Source organism: Micromys minutus (genome assembly GCF_963924665.1).
Source record: "Micromys minutus genome assembly, chromosome: 2".
NCBI classification, from domain to species: domain Eukaryota; kingdom Metazoa; phylum Chordata; class Mammalia; order Rodentia; family Muridae; genus Micromys; species Micromys minutus.
In genome coordinates, this window is record NC_137971.1 from 27,406,218 (window position 1) to 27,420,767 (window position 14,550).

General features: G+C 38.2%; 1 protein-coding gene and 1 pseudogene across 2 annotated transcripts in view; both read right to left on the minus strand.

The window, feature by feature from the left end:
- Positions 1 to 14,550, minus strand: part of PTEN (phosphatase and tensin homolog) — a 67,084-nt gene that overhangs the window by 8,672 nt on the left and 43,862 nt on the right. Inside the window, exons 6-7 of the mRNA XM_080911593.1 lie at positions 7,416 to 7,557; positions 1,535 to 1,701 (exon numbers count right to left, since the gene is read on the minus strand). Coding sequence (XP_080767719.1) covers positions 1,535 to 1,701; positions 7,416 to 7,557 — 309 coding nt within the window. The remainder of the gene's footprint in view (positions 1 to 1,534; positions 1,702 to 7,415; positions 7,558 to 14,550) is intronic.
- LOC308416559 (NADH dehydrogenase [ubiquinone] 1 alpha subcomplex subunit 7-like) lies at positions 2,353 to 2,644 on the minus strand (annotated as a pseudogene). The gene has a single exon. The product of its transcript is annotated as an NADH dehydrogenase [ubiquinone] 1 alpha subcomplex subunit 7-like (transcript).

Below are 14,550 nucleotides of genomic sequence, written 5' to 3' on the forward strand. Positions count from 1 at the left end.
GGCATATAATTAGGAAGGAAAAGCTATGATAAATGGAAACGTATAGAAAGTAATCTAAAATATAAAAATATATTATAAATATCCAATTTTCCGAGATTAGGAGTAAGAAACAGCACATCTTTAAAACTACAAGGAGACAGTGAAGTAATTATCTACTTTACAAACAATATAAAGCCAAGGGAGGTGATTCCTGCCTATGATCACAGCACTTGGGAAGACTGCTTTATCTGAGGCCGACCTGGACTGCTTAGCAAGTTCCAGACCAGTTTGAGCTATAAAGTAAAAATCTGTCTCCAAACAGACACTAACAAAAGAAAACAAGGACAGAAAAAAAGCACACAAGCGCGCGCGCGCACACACAAACACACACACACACACACACACACACACACACACACACACACACACACACACACACACACACACGGGGCGCGGGACATTTTATGTGAACCAGAGTGTGATAAGAAGCAGGAGACATCAGGCATGACAGACGCCTTTAATACCAGAATTTAGCATGCAGAGGCAGGCATTCTGAGTTTGAGACTAGCCCTGTCTACAAAGCAAGTTTAAGGCAGCGAGAGCTACACAGAAAGACCCTGTCTCAAACAAACTAAGTAGGAGGAAAAACGGAAAGACTTTCAAATAATTTTTGAAATATTTGCTCACACTTATTGTAGTTTCGGAAAAGAAACAAAAACCCCTATAGCTGAAAGATATTTATATTCAGCTCTTGATCATGAGAGGTAGAAGATTAGTCCATGATAAAATATTGTGCTTTTTCTTCTTTAACTATATAGATACTAGAAAAAGCAAATTATCTCTCCTAATAAACTGCCCTGATATTAAAACATTTTTAGTAAGTGAGATTTCCTTTTATCGCTTTTATAAAAACTCTGAAGACTGAAAAAGGAACTCCCCTTCCTGGCCAAGTACTACCCTGTATGCTTCACAGGGACTGATTCTGCACCAAAAAAGTGTCTTCCTGTTATCAGATGAAACTTGTACACCTTAAGACTCATTTTCATGTTCACACTCAACTAAGGATACTACACCAAGGATAAATGTTCACACCAAAGACGCTAGAGCTGAGCTCTCGCCTTCTCCTAAGTGTATCTCAAGCCTCAGCAATCCTGAAAATGTTAATCAGTTCCCCCCCCCCTTTTAAAATTACTTTTTCTTCATAGCCATCTTTTTCAACTAAGTAATACTGACTAAATACTCAGTAAATCTGGGGAAACAAAATATAGTCTATAGTCTCAAGAAACATAACCTAAATGAGTAAAAAGCATGGCTGTGTTGCAATAAGAAGACAGAACAAATTAAAAAAGCCAACAAACGAGGGGTTGGAGTAGGCAGTTCTGCTCACGTGTCCTACCAATATCATAGAACAAAACAGTAAACAGCTCAGTAGATGGCAGGCAGAGAAATAGTCTCTTCTTAAAGATTAATTTCCTAACCATAGGCTTTAAGCAAACAGTCTATAGTTACTCATTAAGGGATGGCTGTTTCTACACAATAGAACTGAAGTGCAAACCTTTTTGAGCATCTTGTTCTGTTTGTGGAAGAACTCTACTTTGATATCACCACACACAGGCAATGGCTGAGGGAACTCAAAGTACATAAACTTATCCTCCCGTCGCGTGGGTCCTGAATTGGAGGAATATATCTTCACCTTTAGCTGGCAGACCACAAACTGAGGATCTACATGGTCAAATACATATAGGATCATTTCACAAAACATGTTTTCAACACTCAAATCAGAAGCTATTTTAATAATAAAGTAACAGAAACATACACAAAATGATAATTCTTCATGTTGACTGCTTATCTAAAACAAATCAGTAGAAATAAAATAAAATCCCAAGTAAGAACCTCTTCAATTTTGAACACTTAAAGTTCTATTACAGATATGAAAACCAACTGCTACTTCATAAACAGTAAGTTCCAAGACTAGACTCTAGCAACATATTAATAAAGCTTTACATTAACATTATTCAAAAGACCCATCACAACCTACTTTAAGCATAAAACAATTTAAACAATTTCCTGGGACTTTTGTGAACTACATAAAGGCAACTTTAAAAAAAAATTTAATAAACTATAAGCCCAAGTCTTTATAATATAGAAATATAAAATAATCATCAACATTCTTTTGACCCCCAGTCCACAGGGTTTTGTTTGTTTGTTTGATTGATTAGTTAGTTGGTTTGGGTTTGGTTTTTTTTTTTTGTTTTGTTTTTTAATGTGGCGCTCTATGTATTTGTTATAAACTAGGTCACACTCTCCCCACAGAAATCCAAGGAGGAAAAGCAGTCTTGTGGCCCTGGAGACAGCAAGGTATCCTAGGGCAGGTCACAGGTATGGCTGGTCCTTGGACAGCTCCCACCTCTTCATGGGTGGAGCAGGTGTCACTGCCTTCTTCTCAGAGGCTGCCATAGCAGAACTCTCAGCTGTCTTGCCCAGCACCAGGGCCTTCTGTGAGAACATGATGATTGAGGGAAGCACCATTTCCCAGCGGCCATCACGAGTACAGTAGTAATTGTTGGACAGCTTGTGACTGGGGCCCACCGGGAGCTTAGGAGGTGGCTGAGTCCCCAGATGCCCAGTTCCGTAGCTTTCGGATAAGGCGAGTAGCTGACGCCATATCCACTCCCCCCGACTCCCCCACCCCCCCTTGGGTTTGGTTTTTAACAGGTTTCTTTGTTTAGCCCTGGCTGTCCTGGAACTAGACCAGGCTGACCTCCAACTCACAGCTATCCCCAACCTCTGCCTCCCAAGTGCCGGCATTATTAAAAGCACGTGCCACCACCACCCAATCCCACATTTTTAAAAACATATTATTTTTTACTAATTCTTTGAGAATTTCAAATAAGCATTCAGTGTATTTTGATCCAATTCACTTCCTACTTCACTTCTCCCTCTAACTCTTCCTGGACGCACCACCCAGTTTCCTCCTTAACTTCATGTCCTCTGTGGTTTTCCTTATTGAGAAACCCACTGGGTCTAATGTGTGCTGCCCATATCTACATGGGTGTAGAAACCTAGATTTACAAAGTCACAATCATGAGAAAAAGAGAACAAAACACCCTAGATGTCTGCAGGAAATACAGCAGGCTCCAAGGGAAAACTACACAGATTTTTTTTCTCTCTTAAACACTGCTTTCATTAACAATTATCTGGTTCCAATCCAGGTCTGTTTTAAAATTATTGCCTAAGTACAGTTTCACAAACATCATTATGACTTTTATTAGTCAGTCAACCAAAAGATGGTTAAAAATGTGGAAATAAAAAGATGTTTTATTTCTAAAATGTTCTCAAATTCACATATAACTAGAGATAAACAGGAGACCAGTATGTTAGAACTAGAGGGTGTGTATTATTTCTTTGAAGATAAAAAGCAGATTATTATCAATGTCAACCATGACTGGGAACAATGCAAAGCAAGTCAATCTAAGTAAAATTCTGATAATAAAAACATAAATGGTTTATGTATTCAGCATATAAAGGTACTACTGCAGCATTTCATAAAAAATAGGGTCCTCAGTAAAAGCCTATGGGGCTGATGGGGTTATTCCGACTGGATTTACAAGACACTTATTGTGAAACCCACCCCCAAAAGGAGGAACATCCCATCAGGAATCTGTCAATACATTTTCCTTCATAGACTACAATTTCAAAGTGGAATGAGACACTTTATTAGGCTTTATACATAAGTGGGATGTCACACGAGGCAAATGAGCAAAGTGTGGTTTCAAAGCTCTGGTAAAAACTATCAGGATAAAAAGCCTGATAATCTTATTAGTGACTTATTCTTCTAGCTCAGAATTTGGTACTACTGATTTTAGGATTTAAAAAGAAAACTGAGTGTATAATTTGGATTTCAACTGAACACCACCTAAGGTGTACATTTCCAAGGCCCGAACAACTGACAAGTGAATTACAAGCCCATAGTACTTAGAAGGTCCCCTAAAAACAAGGTAAAGTAATTAGCCTGGCCATGCTGCTTGTTGGCTGAATGTGGACTTTGGATTAGGACAGCAGCTAAACACTTTACATAGATAGGACCATCCTAATGACGGTGTGGAGGACAGTGGTGCAGAGTGATGTAGATTATGACAGGCTATGGTGCATGCTTGGTTGTGTGTGTGAGGGGAGGGGAGGCTGTTGAATGATTTTAACTTGGTGTCTGTGGTGGTTTGAATGAGAGCGGCTACAATAAGGCTCATAGATTTGAATGTCTGGTCATCAGGGAGTGGCACTACTTGAGAGGGATTAGGAAGTGTGGCCTTGCTGGAGTGTGACTTTTTAAAGGAAATGTGTCCTTAAGAGGCGGGCTATGGCTTCAAAAGGTCAAACCAGGCCCAATGTCTCTTTGTTCTTACTTCCCGCAGATATAGAACTCTCAGCATAATATCTGCCTGTGTGGTGCCATGCTTTCTGCCAAGTGGATAATAGATTGATCCTCTGAAGTGTAAGCTAGTCCACATTACATGCTTTCTTTGATAAGAGTTGCCTGGTTGTAGCATCTTTCCCTGACAATGTCCTCAGCTGTAGTGCACAGTAATGAATAAACAGCAGCCACTGAGAAAAATGACCTCCTATATACCGTGAGCTTCCCATTGGGATGGAGGTCCTAACATCAAAATTCTAAGAATTCTGAGACACATGTCTAAAATATAACTTCTGCTATGTTAACTCTGTTCTGAAGAAACGACAGGATCTGGATTTGACAAACGAGCGCATCCAGACAGAGAAGCAAAGAAAAAGTCATAGCAGAGAAGACGAAGGCTGCCAGCTCCTGGTCCATCTGCAGAAGACACTATCCATTTCATCACTACCTTTATCTGTTTTACTGACAGCTCCTCTTCCTCAACACAACTTGCCTGTCCTCTTCCTTAGTCTTCACCCTTTTCTACCACAACATACTAAAGGTTAAATTATTATCCCGTTCCCGACGTTCTCCAAACAGACATGAGCTCTCCCTAGACTCGAGCCTAGTCACATCACCAAGTACCGCAGCTACTGAGCAACCTGAGCTGGACACCGAGGGCACTCCTGTGCACTCTAGCTCTGGCCTCACCGCACACATTCATGAGCACCTTGTTTTCATTAGATATAAAACAAGTTTAAACCAATAAACCAAAGTGATACTGTTTATGTCTCCAAAATTCAAATGCACGTTTCTGTGAAACATCTACCTGAGTAAGATCAAACCTTGAACACAATCTTTAGATATGGACAACTAAAGAAAACCCAAGCAAAGCCCATGTCACTGTTCTAGCAGCATCTGCCAAGTCACATAGCTGACTATCCTTCCCTCCTACATTACAACTATTACAACTTTCTAAAAAACAGAGCACTGTCCTGAAAATATAGCTGAAGTCCCTAGAATCATCATGACACCAAAATCTAAGTCCAATGCATCCCATTCAAAATCCTGTAACAGCAAATCAAATCTTATACTTCTTGTCCAGCTTTCCTGCTTTACTTGGGTCATCTTATTCCTACTGCCTGTAACAGTTCCTTCACACTTAATGCCAATCCAAACTGCACGTGCTCTCCAATGACAGACTTTCTTCATGAAATTAAGTTTCCAAAACCTTTTTGTGAACATAGCAGCTATAATTTATGCATATGAATCCCAGGGGCTGTATTTAATATAACTTCAATATATAGTATTAAATCCCAGCACATAAATAGGTAACTAGAAAATTTAAAAGATTAAAAGAATTTACCAGTCACTATTTTTTAAGTCTAGAGATGTAAACATAATGTTGTGCGACTAAAAGCCAAACAAAACAGTTTAATCAGACAGCTGAAGCAGAACTGATAAAGGTCAGTATACCTTATAGGATTCCTGGGCAAAGCCTTTCCTTCTTACCTCCATCCTGCCCTTGCTTGGCTCTTTTATCGATACCTAAACTATAGGAAGAACATGAGTTCTCGTCCTTTTTCCTTCTCAATGAACCTAGTAAAGTTCCTAGGCCAGATGCTTTCAATAGTCCATTGTGCCTTGTACTAATGTTTTAAAACTTATACTAATATAATGACTCTGTATCAAAGTTTCTTAGACCTTTCCACAAGCTACAGAAATAAACCAGGAACCTTTAACAAAGTTGTCCTGCTCATGGGCAATCACACCTATCTGACAAAGATAGATGACTACAAGAAATTCATTTTTCTCTATTATTTTAGAGAGAACAAGTTAATTTACCTAAGTATTTCATGGAGGCAAAAAACTAAAATCATTGACAAATTGCAAACATCCATAAAACAATATCAAGGAATTCTAATAAGTGACATATATCTAATACTAGGACATTATGGTGAAAATACAATAAAATATCTTAAGTATAAAACATGATTGACTACTCCCAGATGGCATTTTAAGATGTTCAGTGTCAAAAACTGTTAACAGAAAAAAGATAAGGGCTGGAGAGATGGCTCAATGGTTAAGAGCACTGATTGCTCTTACCAAGGTCTTGAGTTCAATTCCCAGCAACCACATGGTGGCTCACAACCATCTATGATGGGATCTTATGCCCTCTTCTGGTGTGTCTGAAGACAGCTACAGTGTACTCATATAAATAAAAATAAATCAAAACAATTTTTAAAAGGAAAAGAAAGAAAAGATAGTACAGCAGCCTGGCCTTCTAGGACTGCCTAAAATTCTTCCATACATTTTCCATAATATCCATTCCCCTTTTACTAAGTAGCTGCTTTGAGTTCAGGTAGTAGGCTTCTTATTCCTAGAGTTCTGTAGCTAAGAACTCTAGCCAAGAACAGCAGGAAAGGAGAACAAGATCAAAATGAGACTAGCAGGGAGGTGGGAGGTAGGCCAATAGCTGCTAAATTAAGAGAAATTTCAAGCAGACACCAGTGTCATGACTTCATACTTATCAAGATTTCTTCGTTTTACTGACAAGTAAACTCATCGAGGAGATGACATGGCCATGTCAGGGGCTGAGGGCTGGAACTCAGAGCTACATGCAGGTTTTCTCCACATATCCTGACTCACATCCTTTTACACTTTATATTTGAAGGCTGATCCTACAGTCTCTCTTTTTCTGTCCCCATGACATTGAACATTTGTTTCCCTCAGATGAAGGATTTGGTCGTGGCCAGAGGCCATTCTCACACTGGCCTGTCAGAGCGTCTTTCAGTTATTTTGTCAGAACAGAGACTGCATCTGGTAGTTATAACATAGACTATTTCTCCCACAAATATAGTCGACTTCAAGAACACCAAAATTCATTGGGTTACCTTTCTTAAATCAATGAGCTGAACAACTGAACTAATTAATTTCAACTTCAGAAATACACTCCTACACAAGTTTTAACCTGGCAAATTTATTTCTAATTTCTTACATATATATTTAGATATGGTTTAGAGGAATAAGAATTTAGAACACTTACTGCAAGTTCCGCCACTGAACATTGGAATAGTTTCAAACATCATCTTGTGAAACAGCAGTGCCACTGGTCTGTAATCCAGGTGGTTCTTTAACAGGTAGCTATAATAATACACATAGCGCCTCTGACTGGGAATAGTGACTCCCTGGTAGACCGGGGACAGAAGAAAAGGAGATGTCAAATTCAAAAGAAAAACATTAGTACACAGAACTGCTATAACTCGGTTATTCCAACGTTTCTCCTTAAGTGGCTAACATTTAAATCTAACTCAATTAGAATAAATAAGCGCAATAATAAAAGAAAGGAAAATATCAGATAGTCTTAAAATATAGTTATTAAACATCTCATTTATTCAAATATTAAATAATGCTCTGATCTCTAAACCCACTAAGTAAAGGCCACTGTATATTCAGACAGACAGACAATGGTCTCTGAACCACAGCTACCCAGGTTCCTCGCAAAGAGACAACCAATGGCCTCTGTCACAGCTGCTTATACCTAGGTCCCTCACAAAGATGGATTTATTAGGCATATTATTCTTTACAAACCTGTTAAGCAAAAGCATATCAGAATCAGCACACTAGAGAAAAATGTGCTGCCTCTGCACAGGAAAATCAGTAGAAAATGAAATTCCGACCTTAGAGTAAGGGTGTGCAGCTGAATAATAAACACATTCAATACAACCTGTTAACAGGCACTAAGGAGTACCCTTGTGCTATATCCATTCCTTGGAGAAATCAGGAAAGCATAAAATGGCTTAGAAAATATTACAAATATTTTAAAAGTCACAATCCACATGATATTTAAAAAGGAAAACTAAGCAGGAATAGAGTCCCACACCAGTAATCCTACCACTGGAGGGGCTGCAGTGGAGGACTGTTCCAAACCAGCCTAGGGTTTACAGTTCCATGCCAGCCAGAAATCAATCAATCAATCAATCATCAATCTCTTCCTTTACAAACAAACACACACAGCCTGTAAGCATGAGCAACCCAAAACCCTTGTATATATTCTTTCTTTGTTCTTTAAATATTGTTAGTGTTTTTGCCTACATATATGTATATGCGCCATATGTACAATTGGTCCCACAGAAACCAGAAGGCATACATGGAACTGGAGTTATGGAGTTTGTAGGCCATTACATGGGCACTGCGAATTAACCTGGGTCCTCTGCAAGAGCAACATTGCTCTAAACCAGTGAGCTATCACATAAGCCAACCTACCCCACGTACATATACATTTTCAAAAAGCACCATGTAATGATACATGTGCTTACATCAGCACTGGGGAGGTAGAGAGGGATTCTTGGGGTTCACAGGCTGGCTAATTCCAGACCAATGAAAGATCCTGTCTGAACAAGATGAATGGCACCAGAGGATGGATCCCCAAGGAACATATGATTCCTACACAGACACACAGACACAACACACACACACACCATGTGTAACAATTCATATTATATAAAGCTAAGCAAATTAGGGTAATCAGTAGACAGAAAATGGATGAGAACAGTTGTTTTTAACAACATGAATTTATGAACCATATTAATTCATTTCTAGCCAAAAGATTAAATTAAATTTAAGCTATAAAAAGCACGTGGTGGCACATGCCTGTAGTCCCAATTCTTGGGAAGATGAAGCACTCTGAGTCAAAGTTCATCACTGGGCCACATAATGAGACCCCATCATAAAATCTTTAAACAATTATTTAAAAGAAACTCAACGCAAGTCAGTAAGAGTGGGTTGTCAAATTAGTAGTTGATAATGTTCGGATGTTTTTTTTCTTGCTCTCTAGTTTTTGGTACACATTTCACATTTATGTACAGCAATAAACAGTTCTCAACATTATAGGTTATCTCAAGTGATGAGAAGAATGCCAATTATCACAAGCATTTATATGCTTGTCTTTTTGAAAAGAGCTGGGTTGATAAGTAAACAATACTCAGACCCACAGCAGTTGTGTGAACAGAGCTCAGAGCTTAAAGGCAGTGGTGATGCAGAGGGGAGCTTGCATCACCTAAAGGCCTAGGCAGCAAGGCGGGGCTGGAGCTGAACACCAGCTAGGACTTAATTGCCTGGCTAAGCACAACATGTGTTACATTATTTATCTTTTGAATCAGTTACAAAAACCCAGATTTAACCCTAAACGTCACTCAAAACACTGGCTGTTTTTTTTTTAAGTCAGAATTCATCTGCTAGTCCAAATAGTTCACATTTCCTCAGTTCACTCATTTATATCTTTACTTTCTACTGGTGAATCATCTCAATGTATCTTTCTTCAAATGGCTCAAAAATTATTTAAGAAAATAGCTTTACATTTCCATTACGACTTGGATTAAACTTTAAACTGCAGCTCTACTCAACTGTCATCAAAAACAGGTAACTTTCTAGACTTGTGGGGATTTGTAGTTAGTCTAAGGAGTTATTAACCTAAGTAAGTGGATACTGTGAAGCATTACTAATTTATTACTTTCTTCAGTGTGTACATGTATTGTACTTTGTGTCTCCTTAGAGTACATACAAGATTTCTAGCACTGTTTTCTTTTGTTTTCCTTTTCTAGCTTTTGCTTAACAAACTTGAGTCCTTTTGGCACAGAAGTTCATAAATGCTTAGTATAGAGAGTTATATGGAGGGCATGAATCTTATAGATCCATAATACCGCCCTAAGACTACTATACTGGATTAGCATAGCACAACACAGTACATAATGTTCATCTTCTATGCATTCTGTGTCTAGATGACCTTCTATAAGGTAAATTCACATCGTAGATTTTTTAAAGAAATAATTTTCTATTTGAGCAAACTTTCCTAGTGAACTGGAAAATATTTTCTATGTCTAAGCTCATAAATATAAATGCTTCAACCTAAAAAGTATTTGCTTTAAGAGGGAGATGTACATTCTGAATGACCACAATAAATCACTAGAATGTGGTTATTAATATTATGACAACAAGCAGTAGTTACTGTAGCTACTTTCCTATATTCAAAACATATTATGTCCATAACATTGCAAAGTATGTATTACCACATATTTTATGTTTTAAGACAGGGTCTCATTATGTATCACAGGCTGGCCTCCAAGTGGTCACCCTAGTTCTTCAACCTAGGTGACAGGCCTCTGTGACACTACAGCCAATTATTATAACCTCAATTTCCCCTGGCTTCAAACACACTGCAGTATCTGATGGTGGCTCTGACTACTGCTCCTCTTGATTCCCCAAGCACACTGCAGCCAGCCTTGTTGCCTCGATTTTAATAAGAATAGGAAGACTGCATGCACATGATTACCTTGCTCAAACCCAGTATCGGACCTGAATAAATCTGACTCGGGTGACCTGAAAACAGGAATGCTACACGATTTAAATGAAGCGATAACTTCTCTTAATTCAGTTTTTCCCTCCATGAAGAAGCTCTAAAGTTTGAAATATATAATGCTTCAGTTCTATGAACTATAACTTACATTCCTCTGTGACAAAGGTGACACAGATCATTTCTGGTCAACACTCTTTCCTCACCCGGATTTGCTTCAGAAGCTATAATGATAGCTTTGTGGTTTAGAGGTAGGTTTTGGGCCTATTCTTCAATTCAGATACATGACTTTGTAAGAGGACTCCATTCACTAGAAAAGCATTTGGTTCAAGAGGTGGACATGGGCTGGAGAGACGGCTCAGTGGTTAAGATTGCTCTTCCATTGGCCTGGAGTTCAATTCCCAACAATCACATGGTGGCTCACAATTATCTCTAAGAGAGCATTGGATCAGATGCCCTCTTTTGGTGTGTCTGAAGACAGCTACAGTGTACTCATGTACATAAAATAAATAAATCTTTAAAAAGAAAAAGAGGTACACCCTTTAAACCAGGGAAATCAGAGCATGTTCTAGGAATTTCCAGTCAAATGGGTGTTCATTTCCCATTGCAGTTAAAACAGTCAAAATATCAACTATACAAGTAAATAATTCCCCGTGAAGTGGGTAACATACTTGTCTTACTGAATAAAAGATATGAGTCTTTGTTCCTTGAGCAGTTACTTTATCCATGGGATATTTTTTCTTTATAGGAAGTAGCTACTGTTGGACTTCTCTGTAATATTCAAAACCTAAAGTACTGCTCGGGCATGAAGAACACAATGAAGAACACAATTTTATGATCAGCATCATATCTAATCTGCATCATGTCGAGACCTGGTTATATAGTACTTTGAGAAGCTAAACAAAGTCTACAATTTTTTCACAAGAATATGCCAAGTGCCTCCTTCTTTAACATAAAAAAGATGAATTTTCTTCAACTTCTTATGGTCCCTCCATAGTTAAAATTACAAATATAAGCAAAAATAATACAGACAATTCTAAAATTATTAATCCCCTACGAACTACAAAGCATATTTAAGCATTAATCTCCAGAAGTTCACACTTAAAGCACAGATCCAGAAACACCAAAGACAAGAAGTGACACAATGTAAGTTGAGGAACTCGTAACTAGCACACAAGATCCCATTGTACACACTGCCACTCTGAGTAATCAATTATACTAAATGTAAGATACTTCCAGAAAGAACTTCTCAGTTGTATTAAGCAGCTCTACCATACTCAGCTAAGTTTCTTATGAGGAAAGCAAGCTAAAATATAGCCATCATTTTACTACCATTCAGACTATCAGGCAAAGGAGTGGTGACTTTTAAGGCTTGTTTTCTTGTTTATTCTTTCTTACTAGTGCATTTCATTATGACATTTCCACGCAGAGGCATCGTCACACTTCCTTCTGAGTCACCTCCTTCCCTCCCCCAAGTAGCTTCTCTTCTGCATTTCATGTGGAGCCGGCTCCACTCTCCACTTCACCATCTTCCCTTCAGATGTCTCCTCCCCCAGAAGGTCTCCTTTCTAACTTGACAGTATGTGTACCTCCAATTCAGGTTCTTCCCATGAGAGAAAACAAGTTTTTTTGATCAGGTTTGTTTTACTTGAAATAATGATTTCCAGTTCCATCCTCTTTCTATAAATGCCATGATTTTATTTTTCTTTACATTTAAAAGCTTTAAAAACAATTAAATTGTAAAAATTATAAGGAAATGCACAGCAATATATTTACAAGACCAGCAATCTCTTCCTGGAGAGATTTTAAGCTCAACCTGGAGATTAAACACTCTAAGATTTTAACCTGGAAGGTTATTAAACACTGATTTGTAGAGAAAAGCATAAAACTGAGAAGCCTTTTAAAACCATCAGCAATACTGAACCTTTCAGGAAAGCCTATAAAGAGGTAAAGTCCTCAACAGTTTCAAAGTTCCTTTTCAGTCCAGACTTTGTAAACTTGATAATATACACAGATATTTAACAACACGGCAAGAGACTTGTTGGTCCTCTAAATGTTGTCTCAAACTGACTGACACTGTCACAAATCACAACAGTTCACTTTTCTGGGTCTTGATATTATCTATAAAGAAGCATTCCTGGAGTGGGGATAGCTTAAAGCTTTTATCTGTATCTGGTTTTCTAATGCTATTGTAGCTTAAAATGCAAAAGCAACCATTTAGTAAAAAACACAGCTTGGTCAACAGTATCTGTTCATAAATTCTTTGTTTTTAAATAATCTAAAGAATAAAGGTAGGAAACACATAAGGATTCTCCTTTAGGTCTGTGTATAACTTATCCAAAACACTTGTCTCAGTATATCATGCATCAGCTAAGCACAGTAGATCCTACCGATGTGGCTGTAAGATGCTAAATTACTTCTAAGCGATAAATGCACCCACCAGCTCCATCTCTGACAATGTGCACAGCTCTGCACCTTCTATTTACATTAGTCTATCATTTTCATGTGAGAGAAATGGCAAAAGATGGGGAGTGTCTGCTGCTAAGAACAGTTCTATGAATACCAAATGACACTAGAGGCTTCACATTTCACTCACAAATTTCCCAAGACATCCTGATATTTCCACAAACACTCTCCACTCCCTTCTAGAGGGAAACAGAACTAAAGCCACCAGGCTATAATGACTACTTTATACTGTCAGATTAACATCAGCCCTCACTTCCTGACATGAGCCTCCTGCATCTAACCTGGACTTGAAACAGAGAAACTTACAGAAAAGTTGCTCTCACCCTTGAACATAATGAGACAGAATACCCCAAGTGGTTTCCATAGCCTGACAGCTCACCACTCTCAACACACAGCTCACACTCTGAAGAGAAGGGAGAGGGACAGGATAGGTGACAGAAGAGCTTAGAGAAGCCTAGACCATTTCACAATCATTATTTGTCTCAAGTAAAAATCCTTGCCTGAACTGGCAACAAACAGAAACAAAGCAAAACAAAAAGGTCATGTAGTTTAACATGATAAATCAGTCAAACAAGGGCTGAGGATGTAGCTTAATGGTAGAACGTGAGTCCTCACCGTCACAAAAGGGAAAAATGGGAGCAAAAGAAAAATGAAAAAAACAAAACAACAACAAAAACAAAAAACAAACAAAAACAGAAAAAAGTCAAGTAGCTGAGGTTTCTAGCAGGAAATAATCTCATCCACTTCTTCAAAGCAAACACTACTCTCTCAAAATATATGGTAGGCCATAGAAATATCAGAAGTACTACTTACCAGCAATTGAATTCTTAGTGTAATGTGTGCAAAGCTTCTATCAAATATATGCATAGCAATAAAAACAAATGAATACATAATCAGCATATATATACATATATATACGTATATATACATATCAGAAAATAGCAATACGAAGAGAAAAACTAAATGAGCTGATTACAAGCTTGGGAAGTGCTGGGCACATTTTTGTATTCTGTAATGGAAGCACCATAGAGGCCAGCCTCAACTCTATGGGGAGATCCTATCTCAACAAAAGATGTTAGCTTAATAAACAGATGTACAAAAAAGTTCTATTAGATGAGAAAAATAAGAGCTAGACATCTAGACTGCACAGAATAGCAGCAAGAGTCAATAGTACATAATACTGTGTGCCTTGCAACTGCTCCAGGTAGGTCTCCAGTTAAGGAAGAGGGTTGGGACTCCAGGGATGAGGGATACAACTGTGTAACCACATTGTAACATTTCTCAAAGGATCACACATGCTCTGTAAGTAGATTCAGAATCTATTTGTCCATTACACCTCAATAAAAGCAAGAGGGAGAAAACC